General features: G+C 40.0%; 1 protein-coding gene across 2 annotated transcripts in view; it reads right to left on the minus strand.

The window, feature by feature from the left end:
- The window catches only part of sntg2 (syntrophin, gamma 2), a 106,517-nt gene that overhangs the window by 46,234 nt on the left and 41,740 nt on the right, over nt 1-18,543 (minus strand). For both annotated transcript variants that reach the window (XM_030443549.1, XM_030443548.1), the window contains 2 exons: nt 17,317-17,441; nt 7,693-7,822 (listed from right to left, as the gene is read on the minus strand). In XM_030443549.1, the coding sequence (XP_030299409.1) occupies nt 7,693-7,822; nt 17,317-17,441 (255 nt within the window). The remainder of the gene's footprint in view (nt 1-7,692; nt 7,823-17,316; nt 17,442-18,543) is intronic.

Below are 18,543 nucleotides of genomic sequence, written 5' to 3' on the forward strand. Positions count from 1 at the left end.
TTAAAGTAGTGACTGACATCAGATCAAATCTTGACAACAACATGCTGGATTCTTTTTAGTTAAGTAAGCATATCAGCCTGTCTGGAATTGTTTTTTAATGGTTTAACTCATATATTTGCGGAATAACTTTTTTGTATCCATAGGCGACTGTTCCTCCAATCACCAAAGGGTTGCCTGTGGGTCACCGCAAGGATCGATTTTAGGATGGTTACTTTTTAATTTGTACCTGCTACCCCTGTGCAGTGTCATTAGGAGGCAAGGCATCTCTTTCCACAGCTATACTGATGACACTCAGCTCTATATGGCTGTGTCTCTTGATGACACTGTATCTGTCACTGTATCTGAGCTGTAAAAAGTTCTGTAACATCCAGGCCTTAATATATCAAACAGGACAAAACAGAAATGCTGATCATTGTTTCAAAGGCTCAGAGAGAGAAACCTAGGAGTGATCTTTGACTTGAATTTAAATGCACTTGTACACCATGCCACAAAAACAGCATTTATTATTTAATAATATTTTGAAAGGGAGGACATTTCTCTCTCTGAGCAACACAGAGAGACTAAAGCACATTTATATAACTAGCAGGGTTGACTGCTGTACTGTCTCCTATCTGGTCTGTGTATAATGAATCAGCTGCAATTAATTCAAAATTCTGCAGCACAAGTACTGACTAAGACCAGAAGGAGAGAGCACATTATGCCTATTTTAGGCTTTACACTGGTCAGTTTTCATAATGAGTTTAAAATTATTGTATTAGCTTATAAGGCACTGGCCTTGCACCAGACTACATCACACAAAAGCTTTTAGTTTATGAGCCAGGAAGGCCACTCAGATCCTCCGGCTCTTCTCTTTTAGTTATTCCACAAAGCAGAACAAAAACATTTGGTAAAGCCATTACGTTCTGTTGGAACAGCCTGCCGGAGGATCTGAGAGGAGGTGGAACAATTGATACTTTTAAAAGTAAACTAGAAATCCATCGACTCAATCTGGCTTTTATGTAGTGTCTTATCATTTTTATGGTTTTCATGTTTATACTTTAGTTTATATTTTGTTTTTATCATAGCCCTATATTCTTTGTATTATATTTCTTACATAATATTTACATTTTACTGTTGTTGCTTTTATTATCATATTAAAAAAATCTTATCAAAATTTACATGCAATGTGTAATTTAATTTTTATCATTTTTATTATTTGCATTAATTGATTTATCTTTTTTTGTTTTAACTTCTCAGTTTATTATAATTGGTGTGCATTAGTCTCAAAGCCAGTTTTTATACCACGTTTTTTCGAATCACTTGTAAACCACTTTGAATTGCATTTCAATTTGTTTAAAAGGTGCTATATAAAAGTTTCACTGGTTGTTTGCATCCTGCAAACATGGACACAGTATCCCACCCTTAGATTAATAAAAAAATTTTGGTAATCGGATAAAAGGGAAAAAAGGAAACGCTGATTCACATGATCAGAACAATTCTGAATATCCGTTCCAATAATTAATAGTTTTCACTTGATGTCACACTCACAGGGGAATGCCACCTTGGCAGGCAAAAGATTTCGTTTTCCAAAAATGATGGATTGTGGTTGCAATATGGGATGCACTAACAGGCAAGGAGTAGTGTTGTGTCGGTCGCGAACGTGTCGTTCAAAAGAACGAATCTTTTCAGTGAACGAAGTGAAAGAAATCACTTCCTGAACTGATTCGTTCCTTTCTCAGTTCAATTGAGCTCAGCAGCGAGCATGCCGGCAAGGAGTGGAACTGCCGCGACTCACACACAGAACTGTGAGGACGTAATTCACGTTTGCGCTGATTCGTTCATGATTCGTGAACCTACTGCATACAGAGAACTGTCGCTGATGAGGTGAATCTCGTTCACGTACTGAAAGTGGCGCTGTGTCACTCACTCAGGGCAGAGGAGTTGATTCACGTCTAGTAACCTACTGCTACAATTAGTGTTGTGTTGCTAACATCTGTGTAGCTCCACGTTAAGTGATGTTACTGCACAGTAGAAGTCACTAACGTTCACAAACGTAATTTTCAGCAGGTAACGTAATTCACGTCCTCAGCATGTCGTTCGCGAACGACGTACTGGCGTCTCTCCCTCGTTCGTGAACGACCTGCTGAGGAGGTGATTCAGTCACTGAATCAGCGTGAACATGAATCACCTCCTCAGCAGGTCGTTCGCGAACGAGGGAGGGACGCCAGTACGTGAATCTTGTTCAGGTACTGTGCTGAAAGTGGCGCTGTGTCAGTCACTCAGGGCAGAGGAGCTGATTCACGTTCAGTAACCGTACTGCTAAAATTAGCGCTGTGTTGCTAACATCCATGTAGAACCATGTTAAGTGATTTTACTGCACAGTAAAAGTCACTAACGTTCCATACTTGCCAACATTGGGTTGTGAAAAATAGGGAGATTTTTTTCATCGGTGTATCGGCCCAAGTAACAAGGTTCCTTCGCCAGGTGTGCGATTTATTTGTCATAATTTCTTGCCTTGTATTTTAAACCACACATGTCCAAAATTCTTAGAACAGTGTTTCCCCTAATTTTTTTTATAGCAGCTGTGCTCTGAGTTGATAACCTAGCAACACTAGGGGGGTCTGGGGGCATGCTCCCCCGGAAAAAATGTGAAAAATGACCCTTTAAATCTCACCTACTCGTGAGATTTTTGAAAAGAAAATCATTTTCAGAATTTCAGAATCAGAATCTAAGACATGAGACAAAATAGTGTAGAAGCTGACATTGCTGCTTGAAAATATGTTAACATCCTGAGCATTTCAGAAGTCAGTGAGCCACATGCCATGGAAGCTATTGAGAAATAATTCATAACATTTATCATCATAATTCATCATAATTTCTGCATATTAATATTCATATTAAATAGAGGACGCACTAAAATACAATAACAATAGGTGTCTTACTCGCAGTGTTGGGGAGTAACGAATTACATGTAACGACGTTACGTAATTTAATTACAAAATGTACGTAATTGTAATCCGTTACATTACTGGGAGAAAATATGTAATTAAATTACAGTTGCTTTTGGAAATATCAATGATTACAACTTAAGTTACATTTGAAAAATCGGCGCAAAAGCTCGGATTTATCAAATAGTTTTTCGCCCCCCTGGATTCATGTTTGTTTTTAGTTTTTTTCATATCAACATCCTCCTTCCAAAACTATCACTTGTGATTGGCTCTCTCTGGTCATGTGCCATTCAACTCAACCGACAAACCGTACGGCGGCAGTCAGACTCAGCAGCAACAGTGTCGGCGGCGCACAAGATGTTCCTGGGCTGGAAATACAAAAAACACTTCATACAGACAGAAGCCAGGCTTCCCTGTATTACAAAGGTGGCTCTCTTTTAGCCCGACTACATCACCATGGTAACTTATGCTTAGCTCATAACCTGGTCCCGACCAGGTTCTGTTCAGAGTTTAATCATAAAATCGGCTAGAAAAGCGCCGCTGTTTCACTATTTAACTCATTTACAGCTGGCGTGACCTTTACTTTGAAAGTCCAGTGGAGCTGGATCAGAACGGAGCATTTGTACGGAGGGAGAGATCGCGCTGATCCGCTGCTGTTTACTTTCTCTCTGAGCGTCTCCGCCTACAGATGTTCAGCTGAGGGGAAACGCTGCTCAGCTGTTGATCCGACTCGCCTCAGGAGGTCATTTATTAGGCTATAGCCTATTTACTTTTATATACAGTCACCACTGAAAGAAGTTGTGCGCTCGCAGCAGGACAGATAATTTAACTTAATGTGGCCATGAATAAATTAATTGTTCCGCGTGTTGCCCAAATGCAAATCTTGAGTAGTCTACTCTGTTTTCTCACATTTAAAAAGGTCTTTGTACAGAGACAACATGAGATTTGCTTGTAGCTACAGCACCTAAAAAACCCACTGTAACCTATTTTCATACACACACCAGCCTCGCTTTCAATAAAACACACACTGGCATTTTATAATTGCGATCAGTGAAATATATGAAAACAATATAAAACTGTTTAAAACAACAGTTGTTGTTGCTCTAAAGCTTCATATTTAAAAGCAGCTCAATGTAGAGCTGTCAGAAATTAAAATCAGCCTCCTTTTGTCATATTTGCCGCAACACTGTTGCTTCAGGCTGTGATCAGGCTTTTTTGTATCGCTCATACTCTCTCCATTAAAACAACCTGCTCCTCTTGGCTGAAATCAGCCCGCTGTCGCTCCATTTAGTGAGGAAGTGAGCCTCCTTCGCAGTACAGGCCAAAGGTCAGACTCATAATATATGGTTAAACCTTTGAACTGAAAGGTTTGCACACTATAGGTCTTAAAATGTGAAAATGGTTAGCAGTTGAGAGATTTCATTCAAAATTAAGAAAAGTAATCATAATGTAATTAAATGTAATTAGTTACATTACTTTGAGAAAGTAATTGAAATAGTTACACTACTATTACATTTTCAACAGGGTAACTTGTAATTGTAACCAACTACATTTCCAAAGTAATCTTCCCAACACTGCTTACTCGTCCAGTTTACTGATACAATCTGCAGCTGGTTTGGAGTCACTGGGTCACATGACATGAAAGATATTCTAAAAAACAGCAGTTATTTTGTATTAATTTATTTATGCTAAGTAATTTGATGACGGCCCCAGTCGGCTCAGTCTCAGTGATTCAGCGCGAGGCTCTGAGAGGTGAGCTGACCGTCCTCCTGCTGCTGACACTGGGAGAACCTCAGTAAAAGATATTCTAAAAAACAGCAGTTATTTTGTATTAATTTATTTATGCTAAGTAATTTAATGACGGTCCCAGTCGGCTCAGTCTCAGTGATTCAGCGCGAGGCTCTGAGAGGTGAGCTGACCGTCCTCCTGCTGCTGACACTGGGAGAACCTCAGTAAAAGATATTCTAAAAAACAGCAGTTATTTTGTATTAATTTATTTATGCTAAGTAATTTAATGACGGTCCCAGTCGGCTCAGTCTCAGTGATTCAGCGCGAGGCTCTGAGAGGTGAGCTGACCGTCCTCCTGCTGCTGCTGATTTCAGTCACTCAACTTCAACGGTACAAATAGCAGTAATGACAATAATAATCGATTTCAAGATAACTTGGGGTGTGGTGCTTTCACTGTGTGCAACTTATTCCCCATTCGCTCGTGATATTAAACCGACAAAAATCACGTCATCATCAAAACCACCGTGCCTTGCGCAACGCCCCCCCCCCCAAAAAAAAAAGAAAAACGGATTTGCATGATTCACGAGAGCCTCATTTTCAGGTCAGAAAAGCCGGATTGCGGGATTTATCAGGAACAATCACACACGCGAACGAGGGAGGGACGCCAGTACGTGAATCACGTTCACGTACTGTGCTGAAAGTGGCGCTGTGTCACTCACTCACTCACTCACTCAGGGCAGAGGAGTTGATTCACGTTCAGTAACCGTACTGCTAAAATTAGCGCTGTGTTGCTAACATCCGTGTAGCACCATGTTAAGTGATTTTACTGTGCACAGAGGACACTTTCACTCAGTAATAATTTTAGTGCATGTATACCACTCAAAGCAGCGCTGCGTCTCCAGCAAATGATTATGTACTATAGTCTGTGAACGCACCGTCCCTCAGTAAGTGAACGTGAACCTCAGGGCTAATTAATGAACTGAATGACGGATCGTTTGGCTGCTTATCAGTTCAGGGAGTTGGAGAACACTGAACGATTCGGTGAACGAATCTTTTGAACGAATCATTTTAATGAACGGATTCTAGAGATTCAGTACAGTAAAAGGAACTGCCGTTCCCATCACTAGCAAGGAGATAAGCCTGGGCTCTGCTGCTACCGAATTACGTCCGAAAAAGAAGGAAGGGCAAACAATGGTGCTGTCCAAATACACACGTAATTGCAGCCAATAATTCATCAATGATAAGCTCAAATAAAAACAAGTACATACTTTAATTAACTGTCCGATTTTTAGCCATAAGTCACATCTGTTGTAATTGTTTTGACATGGTTTGTTGTCGTGTATCAAGGTGACCAACTGCAATGAATTAAAGTTAAATAGTTAGCTGAGGGTTAGGGTTAAACTTTGCTGATGATTTTTTGGGTGATGTCGAGGGTACATATACCATAATATTAATACAATAACGTTCAACGTTAGTTAATTAGTACTCGCATTTGCTTTACAATTAAGAACTTCTTACCCCCAAACTACAGCATCATTCACACATTCATATCATAAATACATATAACCGTCTGTACTTTTATAAGCTTTCATTCTGGCAGCAGTATAAGGTGATGGATTCTCGAAAAGGTACACGCAAGTGTCACCGAAGTCGAGCTCTGGCAGGGACCTGCGGGTTTTTAACGGCTGAAATACCGCAATATGCTGTATATGGATCGCAAGTGCCCAACACTCGCAGTTAATGTTTATACCGTACCTTTTCTACGGTTGACAGGTGATCTAAATAACTGTGCAGGTTTCTCTACTCTACTTTTTCTTCGCAAAGTCCGGTATGAGCCGATGTCTGCGTCTGCTGTTTTGCCATCCAGGTCAGTGCGCGGGTAACGTGATTGAAAACTATAAATGGGCCAGGCTGGCCAGTATTAACACACTTGTGTAAATACATGTATAATTTACTTGTACTGTTGATACTTAAATTAACTAAGTAAAGTCAATTGTATTTCCTTAAGTACATACTTTCACACTTTTACTCAAGTATTCTTCATATGGGTGACTTTCAACTTTTAGCAAGGTAATATTTTATCATGATATCTTTACTTTTACTCAAGTATGACTTTGGGGTACTTTTACAACACTGCTACAATTATTGCAATATTATTTTAAAGCTATATCGCCCAGGCCCATCAAATGATAAAATACCACAAGTAAAAATTAAACTAGAACATCTCACAAAAATCAAGTGCATTACAAAATATTATTCCAGTAAATTGTTAAGTTTGATTTAAAGCGAAACTCTCGCCAAAAGCAACCAAGGCTTTATTTGGGATTGAATGTGAGTCAAACCTTCATGTAAAAGCATAATTATGACGAAAGAGGCACTTTTAAGATTTACCGTAGTTTCGGTTTTGGGCACGCTAATTTTGAACGGGAGAGCTAGGGGCATGACACGCTAGCATCAAAATCGCTATTTTTAGAACACTAAGAAGGCTCTTAGGACATTGTTTGTGTACACAGAGTTTATGAAAAAGGTTTTTGAACTACTCACGTTAGCTGCTGCACCTCCTGCGCATCGCCGTCATGCCAGACAAAAAGTGTCGATCCCTGAGTGCGACCTGACAGGCACGCTTGAGGAGCGGTTCACTATTACTCTCCTGCCTGTCAGGTCGCACACTGCAGGAGATGCAGCAGCTAACGTGAGTAGTTCAAAAACCTTCTTTTTCATAAACTTTGTTTATACAAACAATGTTCTCAATGCTCTTGTTCATGAGTAGAGACCCTGGTGATGCTACGAGCAAAGTTTCATGTTGTGTCGAGCCTTCTTAGTGTTCTAAATTATGCTTATTATGTAATTATGCTTTTAAACGAAGGTTTGACTCATATTCAATCCCAAATAAAGCCTTGGTTGCTTTTTGGCGAGAGTTTCGCTTTAAAATGATCACAAATGTATGAAAATGACACAATTTCTTTTCACCTTCATTTTCAATAAAAGATTCACAGGAAAATCCACTCAAGCCTCTAATGTTCAGAGATGAACTTACATTCTCCTGTGTCAAGTCATTGATATTTGTAGATATTGCTTGGAGCCAATCTGTGCATTCTGCTGCAGAGCAAAATTGAAGAATACTGGGGCTGGCTCCATCCATGGTGATGACTTCAAAACAGTTCAACCTGGAGGAGCGTAGAGGTCAAAATTAGACATAAGCCATACAGAACATTGAAAGCAATCTTGTACAAGGTGTAGCTGGGGCTGTTCATTACTCCAGTCCAGACTTGTGTTCCAATATGAACAGAAGTGTTTCTTTTATGAGCTTGTGACATGTAACTATTAAAACGTCTTCAGAACAGATGCTATGAAGGTGCCCTTAATGAATACTCATCTTGAGAATGCAGATCATATTTGTGAGACCGTATTTTTCCTTTCAGTGTTGAGGGTCAACTTATTCTAAAAAATAATTAAATGTTCCTATAACATCAAAAGCAGAGCTGGCTCCCATCAAATGGGCACAAGCTTTGCGTGGGAGTGCTCATGAATGTACTGTGAGCTATAGCTGAGGTCAGAAGATTAAAGGAATGGCATGCCACTTTAGAAACAGACTTCCTGAAAAAGAATTAGATGAGAGGATTGATAGTTTTCATGTATACCGATAACGCTGCAAACAGTAGCTGGTTAGCTTAGCCTAGCTTAAGGACTGGAAATAGGAGGCAACATTTAGTCAAACTAATTAACATGATGTACCTTGTTTGTTTAATCATACAAAAGCAGTATAAATAGGTAAATTAACAGTTTTACATGGAGTTATGTGTAATTTCTTGGAGTATCTGCCGGTTGCCTGGAAGCTGTGCCAGGCTACGAAACAAGCCAAATCAGAAAAAACAACAGTCCCTGTGTCGTAAATCCACTTCACTTTTCTTGGTTAGTACAAGATGTCAAAGGTCATAAAAATCACCAGGAATTTTCAAGGCTGAGTGCAGTAGAACTCTATTTGCAGGCACACAAAGCACAAGATCATACACAAACAAAGTCTGTGAACAAAGCAAACTGATCTGAGGTTCTAAGCATTGAGCATCCTCTTTTAAACCCACAGAGCTGGGAGTGTCTTCCCATGGCTACATGGTCTTAACCAATCCCTAATCTTCTTTATTTCTGCTGACACAGGTATTTTTCTCTGGAAACACCCGTTCTACCCTCTACACCTGCTCGTAGGTTGGCCCACGTGACTCCAGTATCTTCGCCTACTTGCATAGCTGCACGTACACCAGTAGCTCTTAACCTCCCTTTCTTGTTTTATTTTTTAACAAGTGCTTTTCCTCAATATACACCATTAGCTCTTAGAGACTCAGGCCTTCAGGCTTTATGACAACCAAGTCCCCTTCTTGATATATCCCATTATATCTGATCACTCTTTGCACTGCATTTTTTTTAAATAATAAAAAGGTTGTTGTCTACGCAAATGTTGTGCATTTCGAGAAAAGTCCATTGAAGATCGATCGAAGACATTTCTAAAAGAGAATAACGTGTGCTTCAAATGCTGTTCTTCATCATCACATATCGCAAGAAACTGCAAAATGAAACTCCAGTGTGCTGAATGTAAAAGTGAAAGACACCACACAGTGCTTCACCCTGGACCTGCACCCTGGAAAGAAGAGGCAGACCCTGCTCCAGAGCACGGCGGAAACCACACCTCAATCTCAAGTCATCACCAAATGCACAAAGGTCTGTGGTGAAGATCTGACAGACTGATCCTGCTCTAAAATATCTTTTGTAAAAGTGTATCCAGCTGTCCACAGAGACAAAGCAAACAGAGCAACCGGTCTCTGGTTCATTTGCAGTTCTTTGAAGTGTTTAATGACCAAAGTCCAACTGCACCTTACACATTGAGAACATGTGCTGGGGTAAGGGAATCAACAGGAAGAAGAGCCAGTGGCTATGAAGTGGAATCAAGCCTCACAGAGTGTAATGACATTCCTAACAACAGGGATGATATCAAAACTCCCAATGTGGCTCTTCATCATGCACATCTAAAGTTAGTGGCTTCATCCTAGATATTGACCCGCAGGCCCAAATTATGCTTCTCCTAGGTTGGGACATGATTAGGGATCATAAAGTCCACAAACAGTTGAAGACATAGAACATATGTTTTATTGTTTTTTGGTGAGAGAAAAAGACAGGAATTTCATTCATTTTGTTTGGTTTCAAGACAATGACCTTACTATAGACGTTGAATTATCATATGAGGGTTCACATCTTTGGTAATAGCCCCTCACCTGCGGTGGCAAGTTCCACGTCACCTTGCTAAAAAAGACACAGGAGGTTCTCTCCAAATCAAACCTGAGGCTCCATAAGATTGCAGCAAACAGCAAAGCAGTCATGTACGCTTTTCCGTCCAGAGATCATGCAAGCGACCTTAAAGACTTGGACCTCGATGCAAATATGCTGCCGACACAATGCAGTCTCGGACTCAACTGGAACCTCTAACCAGACTCCTCTTCAGTACCTCCAATGAGATAAAAGTTTTATCTCATTGGAGGTACTGAAGAGGAAACAGTCTGATAAGACACCCCGCCGAGTATAGGGTTTTATCATAAAACCCTATACTCGGCAGGGTGTCTTATCCACAATCAACAGCCTCTAAGATCCTCTTGGGTTTGTGGCGATGGTCACCATCCAAGGCAAGGCCTTTCTGAGAGAACTCACTGCCTAGAACAGTGACTGGGATGCGCCATTACCTCAAGAAATGGAGGACTGCTGGATGTCATGGAGAGCGTCCTTGACAGACCTGTCCAATCTTTCCATCTCCAGACCCTACACTGCAACTTCTCCTTCAGCAGCTGTCAGAAGAGAAATATGCATCTTTTCTGACTCATCGACCGAAAGCTATTGCTGCAGTGGCATATCTTAAAGTCACAGACATTGCTGGGAATAATAATGTGGGGTTTGTATTGGAGAAAGTCAAACTGGCCCCCGACCTGAGGACACAATACCCACAGACTACAACTTTATGCAGCAGTGCTTGCCGTTGAGTTAGCAGACCATCCCCATCCAACAGGTAAAGAAATTCCAAAATAACAAACCTCGTAGGTCAGATTGAGTATGCTACCCTTCACAGACTATTGTGAAGGGTAGCCAAAAGAAATTAGCACATTATTTTTTTATCGTTTGGTCTTTTTTTTTTTTTAGATTCTATCATCTCTGAGTGCCCTGGGTTTTAAAGCGCAGTGCTTCGCACACTGTTAATTTTCTCACTCGATGGGGTGTTGATGAGGTCATCTAAAAGAGATTGAACTCATCAGCAAAATGTGATCCTTGTTGACATCTAATTTCACTGCATTTTCACACGCTGATACTTCCAGCATCAGAGATAGCTGTCACTAAACATGGAGGCAGTGGGTGATGGTTAAGCAATGTCATTCATCTGGAGAATTTGCAACATCAGAGGCAAATTTTTAATGGCTAGAAAAAACAGTAGGTAGAAGTGAGGTGATATTGTGTATTTACTTGAGCTGAAGGCTGATATACTGTACACAAAAACAAAAGATGTTGAATGCGCAGCATGAAGAGGGACATCGTCTAAGACAGCTCCTAAACCAAACACTTCTCTCTCACTCCCAGCACTTCTTTGAGGTTAGATGTTATAAAATCAGCATTCCTAACAAATCCTCTCATGAGCATGACTACCAGACAGTATCTGCAATAAGCTTGTTAAAATCTCATGTTCTGCTGGCAGTGTAATGACCCAGCGACTCTCCAGGGGAGATTTTCACTGGACTTAAATGTAATTGTTTGATTTAACAAGTGTGCAAATTATTTCTGTGTCAGCGCAACTTTATACTGTGATTTGTTTCACAATAGAGCATTACATGTAGATGTTCTGAATTCTATTTTTTTTTTTATGCCAAAACATCTCTCTTTCAGTGAGCACTGCAGAGATAAAGTGAGCTACTGATGAATGATATAAGAAGCAGAATCTACAGTGTAGTGGTTAGATCCCTTTCAATTAATGCATAGCCTTAGGGAGCGTGCAGTAATGGGGGATGAAAGTGCAAAAAATGAAGGCAAGAGATTAATCAAAGCAAAAAACAGCTGGCGGATCAATGTCAGGACAGCACAACCTTGTCAAGAGGAGCTGCTGAAGCCCTTCCACCTTCAGTGAGTAGGGCTAAAATGCTCACTGTGAGACAGCAGAGGGAGATCTTTCATACATCTGCAGCAAAACTACTGTGCCTTGCGTGCTGACTAGGCAGTAATAAATCCATTGGAGAGGGACCAGAGACATATCACCCAGTCAACATTCAAGATGAGACATGAAGAATATATGATGGAAGTTAGTTAGTTAAAATGTGAATGGCAATGAGAGGGAAACTGTGGCTGGTCTGCTGATTAGTAAGTCAGGCAAACAAACAGGCTTTGTGGCATTTCATTTTCAGCATAATTAACTTCATAAACGTGTTTGCTTTTGATATCCCACCAAGAAATTCATTCATTTGAGTTCAGCTCTGAATCTGTGACAGTGATTAACAAAAGTAACAAACAGCTTAATTAAAAACATTCTAGCTAATACTGAATGCAAATGACTGCATGCTTTTATAAAAGAAACCAACCAAAAGAATTGTGAGGTAGACAAAACCCATTTTAATATTTGCATGTTTACTTTCCTTTCAAATGTATCCATTTTGACAGCTTAAGCAAAAGCTTGAGAATAACTCACTGACAGACCAAAGGGGCTGGTCTGAGACCAAGAAATAGTAAATAGTAATTAAATTTGGTAATTGTTACAAACTTACCCTCTGCTGGACAGGACATGCACCTGTGACTGATGCTTGGCCTCGTGCCTTTTCAGGCGAAAGCGGTCTGACTGATTATGAACCAATAAGAGGGGGTAGGGCACTAGGCTCCGTCTCTCTCTCTCTCTCTCTTCGTTCCACCTCCATCCAGAGATGTCGTCAGTAAGCCTGGAGGCTGGCTTTGGTATTACATTTTATTTTGTGTTCATCTGATGGGTGTGGTAGTCTAGTTTTCATGGCTTTGTTTCAGTTAGGTTTAGTTGCTTCTTTGTGTTTGGGTAGAGGGTTAGTCCCCAAGCTCTGACAGCCCTGGTGGGTTGGTCTGGGAGGCTGGAGTTTGAAGTTTGTTTGGGTTGCTGTTCATTTAACATATTAATCTCTTTTAAACTGCAACTTGACTTGGTTGTTTAGGTTAGACCTCTTTTGGTATACCTCCTGACGGGGGTCATAACCATAATAAAGAGTAAACTTTGGCAAACACCATTTGTCATCCCAACTTGGAGTATATACAAGTAAGGATCAATAACACATTTTATAATCTTCCAGACACCACAACAAGTGGATATGAAGAGTCCGCATCAATATTAGACAAGAACATGAGTCAACAACAGCTTCTCCAATGGTAGCTCTTCATGCATTACACTGGAATTTATATAGTGACCACAGCTGACACTCTTCAATACTGTATGATTTTTTGTTTTAAGGTACTTTAAGAAACCTGCTATTTGGATATGTGCAAGGATCTTTTTTAACCCTTCTAACCAATAAGTGAGCTATGGCTCAGGGCTAGACTCTGCGTCTTATCAAAAGGTCGCAGGTTCAATTCTCCTGCGCTGCCTGTCAAAGTGTCCCTGGGTGAATTATTGAACCCCCAAAACTGCTCCTGATGTGCTGGTCGGCATCAGTGTATGAATGTACGTATGAATTACTTTAAGTTACTTTGGACAAAAGCATCTGCTAAATGCCCTAAACGTGAATAACACAACAAGATTATGAGTAGAAAGGATAATCATAAATTATCTAAACAAACATGTTGATGAAGGTTCTCAATCAAGGTGCTGTATCATAGGCAACTGTCTCCTGTACAGTTCTGGCATCCTCATCTTCATAGCTATGGAATAGACATGCACAAACATCTGTTCGTATGTCTTGAGAAGGTAAGCTAAGTATTATCAAGTATATTCAATGTTATAAATAAAAATAAAAAAAAGTCTGTTTTTGGCATTATATTTCTCAGGAAACGGGAAATCACTTTAATGACTGAAGAAGGTCTCTAGCACACCTCTAAAACTTTTATGCAATGCACATATGCTGCTTTAGGGTGGTTGTAGAAGACGGTGTCAAACAAAAACTGCACAGGTAAAATTCACTTTCGGTTGGCATCAGAGGCAATATGAGCAAAGGCTTTACTAGCTGCTGTTTTCTGAAGGCAGCTCTGGACAGTTGCTGTGGACCATGTCCTCTTAACACTAGCTCAGCTGCAGCTCGGCCCCCGGCAGATTTATTAAGATGTAGTCTGACTTGAAAAATATCCTGCCTGAGTATCAAAGTCAGCCAAAAGACTGTGAAATGTCTCCCTCTGTAACCTTCTCTGCCCTCGTGTTGAAATCACGCTTTCACTGCTGAACACAGACACACAGCTAATTTGTATGAAAGAGAAACATGAAAGAAGTTTTGTTTTTTAGTGCAATCTGACACAAGCCTCATGACTAGATCACATATCCAGAGCTTAAAACTACAAATCCAAACTGAAATGGACTGTTGTTTTTTTCATTTCAGTGAACCTGTAACCCTGTGACTATAGCCTTCAGATCAGGAGCATCATACCAAATTAATCCCACACACTTATACCAGTTCAGTAAGATCTCATAACGGTGTGCCCTCTGTTTTACCTTGCTCATTCCTCACTGATTGCCTATTGTCCTTGGCGTTCTATGAGTTTGTCAGTTCTGTTTGCAGGAAGGTTGATCATTTTGCTCATCCTGTGCAGGCTGTAATTAAAGCATACTGAGTTTGAAGGAAGTATGTTGTGTACGCTTTCTGTAATCCCATATTGCAGTGCTCCATAGTACTTGAGTGCAGCTTCTGCTCAGCTATTTTCTGCTGTTGACTGACACTGTAGTCTTCTTCAGCAGTAGGTTTTGGGCAGCCTCATCTCAGTGCACTGTCAAATCTATTTATCTAGAATGTTATTGCACCCATGTCAACCATTGATTCTAGGCTTTGCCTTTTTCTCTAATGATTCTGATACAGCAATGCTGTCCACATGTGAAATGTGCTGCTGGAATTTTATTAACTTGTATAATTTGCATCTTTGTTTTAACTGTTAAACTAGTGTATGTGTTTCTCTTATTTTAACTTTCCAGATTGTTAGGTGAGAGACACATTGTGTTTTCCCTGCTGTGCAGAGAGTATATGACCCTCCTCCTGATGGTGTATCCCATGCTGCATCAAGCAATCTGGATAAGACTGATCAGAATCCGAATCAGAATAAGAAATACTTTAATAATCCCAGGGTGAAATTATTTGATAGCTCTGGCTGTGGCTCCACTGGGCAGGGACATCAGTAACTTGCAACTCAGTGTTATTTAGAGGGACACCGTAACACAACACAAGGTCAAGCATATGTCCCTTATCATGAGCTGGATGTTTAACAGACTGCTCAAGATTGAAAGACTCATAGCAGTTTATAAAGTCAGCAGTAAAAACAGACATGGAGGGGCAACAAATGTGCATACTAAAATCACCAAGGAACGATTTTTGAAGTTTATGAATCGATTCAGAATTGTGGATGATTAGAATCACGATTCTTATGTGAATCGATTTTTTCCCCCACCCCTACAATACATGATGCTGGACATTAAAATAAAAACCCAGAGAGTCAAAAGAAGAAAAAGTATTAAAAGACATAGGAGAACATTTGTACTTGGTAATAAATATGACAGCTACCCCTCCTTTGTGGCCTGACAGCCTAGGTTGATTAAAAAAGGGTTAGTTAGGGGGACATGCCTAAGTTAGTGGGGCAGAATAACCAGGGCTTCACCAGGACTCAGTGATGAATAAGAAATCAAATCTGTAATTCATAATAAACTTCACTCACATTTACTAGAAAAAGCATAGCAGAAGTGCTGGAGATGGTACCAGCAGTATTTACGGTTAAGGGGTGTAACTGATTGAATTGATGATGTTTTTGACCTTGTTGTTTGAGTGAGTGGAATGCAAACTCCAAAAAACCCTTTTTGTAGAATTAGCAGAGTAGCTGAGTCTATAGGTGGCACGGTTTAATGTGACCAATATAGCTATAGTGGAAGAGTGTGCAGCAGGACCCAGAGAGAGATGCTTTCATATTAAGGACAGGAGTGGTTTCTGCAGCGGGGTCATGATTAGGTGGATATCAGTCAGAATTAAAAGCAAAATGCTGAATCAACATTTTAGTACATTTTATGTTGGGGTGTAGGCTAGAGGGCTGCATTGGGGTTGGGTCCTGCGGGACAGGAGAAGACACAAAATCAATGCATCTCCATTATTGTGCGGGCATAAATTCTCAGAGTTTTGTAGGTGCGGGCGGGAGTGGACATACACATTGCGGGAGCGCGCGGGAGTGTAACACACACGTTGCGGGTGCGGGCGGTAATGGTCAGAAATTCAGCGGGAGCGGGCAGGAGCGGGATGAAGAAAACAGTCCCAAGCAGGGCTCTAGTGTAGGCCATCCATTTTGTACAAGTCATGTCTGGTCCAATACCAGTCAAATTGGCTAATAAAACCCTGCCCAGTAGTAGTGCAAAACGTTTTAGCCATTACGTAGACTAAAAAGACGGCTGCAATGTTCGGTGCTTTTAGAAAGAAAGGGATTCTTTCTCACAACGGGTGCCCAGGAGAGAGGCTGGACAGCAGATAGAGAGTCACTATTTTCCAGACTCTCAGCACTGGAGGACACATTCTGAGGCAGCACACCTAGCCTGGAGAGGAGTAAAGAATTTGGCTGAAAGACATCATCCAGGAGGCTCTCGATAGAATGGAGTTCTGATATTAGACTGGATAGTTTGGATTCCATTTGGGTAAGTCAATCAATTCAATCAACTCCCACAATCAACTCTCGTTATGTCTTTCATAATAGCATGCACTTGATCTGACATGGAGGAAAGTCAATGTCAGTCTTGAAAGAAATGCCTGGGGGCCTTATTGCACCTTAAACAAAAAATCTTTACATTGCACCTTAAAACAAGGAAAATTGGCAAAGTATAAAATATGATAAAACATGCTAATTGTGTAAAGTCTTTAGTAATTTTTATTAGCTATTCAATTAATATCATTATTTAGTGTACAACACATACACAGGAGTGAGTTATCAGCCATTACTTTTATTACTGCTTCTATTAAAACACTAAAAGAAGATTACAGTGTGAAAACGTGAAAAATATTTTATACAGTGTAGGAAAAATGAATAATGGTATTACTGAGTATTACTTGTATATTAGCATGCTCTATGGGATCTGTAAGCTATGACTTTGTGCAATTTCTATAAAACAATAAAACTCCAACAGTGTTGTGTCTCTCAGTTTGAAATACTCAAATACTGAATAACCTTACAATCAATAATAATAAAAATAATAATAATAAAAATGATAATAAAAATAATAATAACAATAATAATAATAATAACAATCAGATTCATCTACAACTTCAACCAGTGTTCTCCCAGTCACACCTCCTGAGCCAGAGCTGCATAACTATGGTGACCTTCTAAGCCATTTATGCCTGTGCATAGATATGGGCATTAGTGTCCTCTTGCCTAATTGAAAAGTGCTTGCTAAGCCAACAACTGTGCCTTGTGAACTGTGCAGCTTAGAGGTTAAATATATCATACCATTATATCTTACCTTAATGTATCTGTGCCAACTTTGTATCTGGACACTCTGGCCATCAACAGGGGCAGGGAGACAGCATCCAGCCAGCGCTTCTCATACTTGGGTTCATTAGCTGAGGGCAAGGGGGGTGATGGAGCCTGCGTGGAATACATGAACAATGCAATGAGCACCCTGCTCCCCGAGTCCTTTTGATCATTGAGAATGTGATCTGGATGTAACACTAGCACCCTCTACATGAACAACAAGTCCCTCCCACAAATTTCTTAACCCAGGTTAATCAGCTGTACAGTATATAAACATCATAGTGAAGTACTCCAACACTGAGAAGTTCTTTCAGGAGAGAACTTGCACCTTTGACCATTAATGCCAACTCCTGATAGTGTATATACACCAAGGCTACCACTGTCTTTTTAATGCAGGGCTGTCTCACTACAAAACATGTTATATTTTTGGCTGACAAGCCATGATCGAAGCTGGAACTAACCAACGGAATTCTTACACAGACCTAAACAAAACAATATATTTTTAAAATTCTTAATTCACAACCATATAAAAGAAAATATTGTTTTATTCTGCACCCTCGCTCGCACATACATACATACATACATACATACATACACACACACACACACACACACACAAAATGACCTTTACCCTAACTCTGTTTTAACCTAACCTAACCTGGGTAAGCTTACATATGATCTTTTTCTACCCATAATAATCAAGCGGTCTTTGTACCAAATGTAATTAGACAATGAGCACAGCAACTGAAAACTGAACCTAAAGGAACACCAAGTTGCAACATAAAAAAAACTTTAGAATCTCAACACTTCCAGTTGACAGAGTTATCACCAACAGTTATGATTAATATTCCTTGTTAAAAAACATTTTTAGCAAAATTTTGTTAATTTTCGAGACCCCTGTGAACCAAAGCTGACATTAAGCTTCTCTTTAACTGGCAAACATCTTACTTATTGCAAATTTGCTTTGGAAAATGTCAACATGTGCTCTTTCAGTGGGCATGTCGACCCAGTGACGGGTGTTAAGAAACACAAAGTAGAAATCGTTAATCTTACCTTAAGCAGTGTTCAGTATTGAATTCAAAATGACATATTTTGGCTCTACCACTTTACATCATATAAACGCACTCTAGATTCTTTGATTTGGCTGCTGTAAGTGCAATAACTATATGTTTCTTAATCGTGGTCAATACAGCTTAGAATGGTAATATAGCAACAA

Source organism: Sparus aurata, chromosome 16 (genome assembly GCF_900880675.1).
Source record: "Sparus aurata chromosome 16, fSpaAur1.1, whole genome shotgun sequence".
In the NCBI taxonomy this organism is placed as follows: domain Eukaryota; kingdom Metazoa; phylum Chordata; class Actinopteri; order Spariformes; family Sparidae; genus Sparus; species Sparus aurata.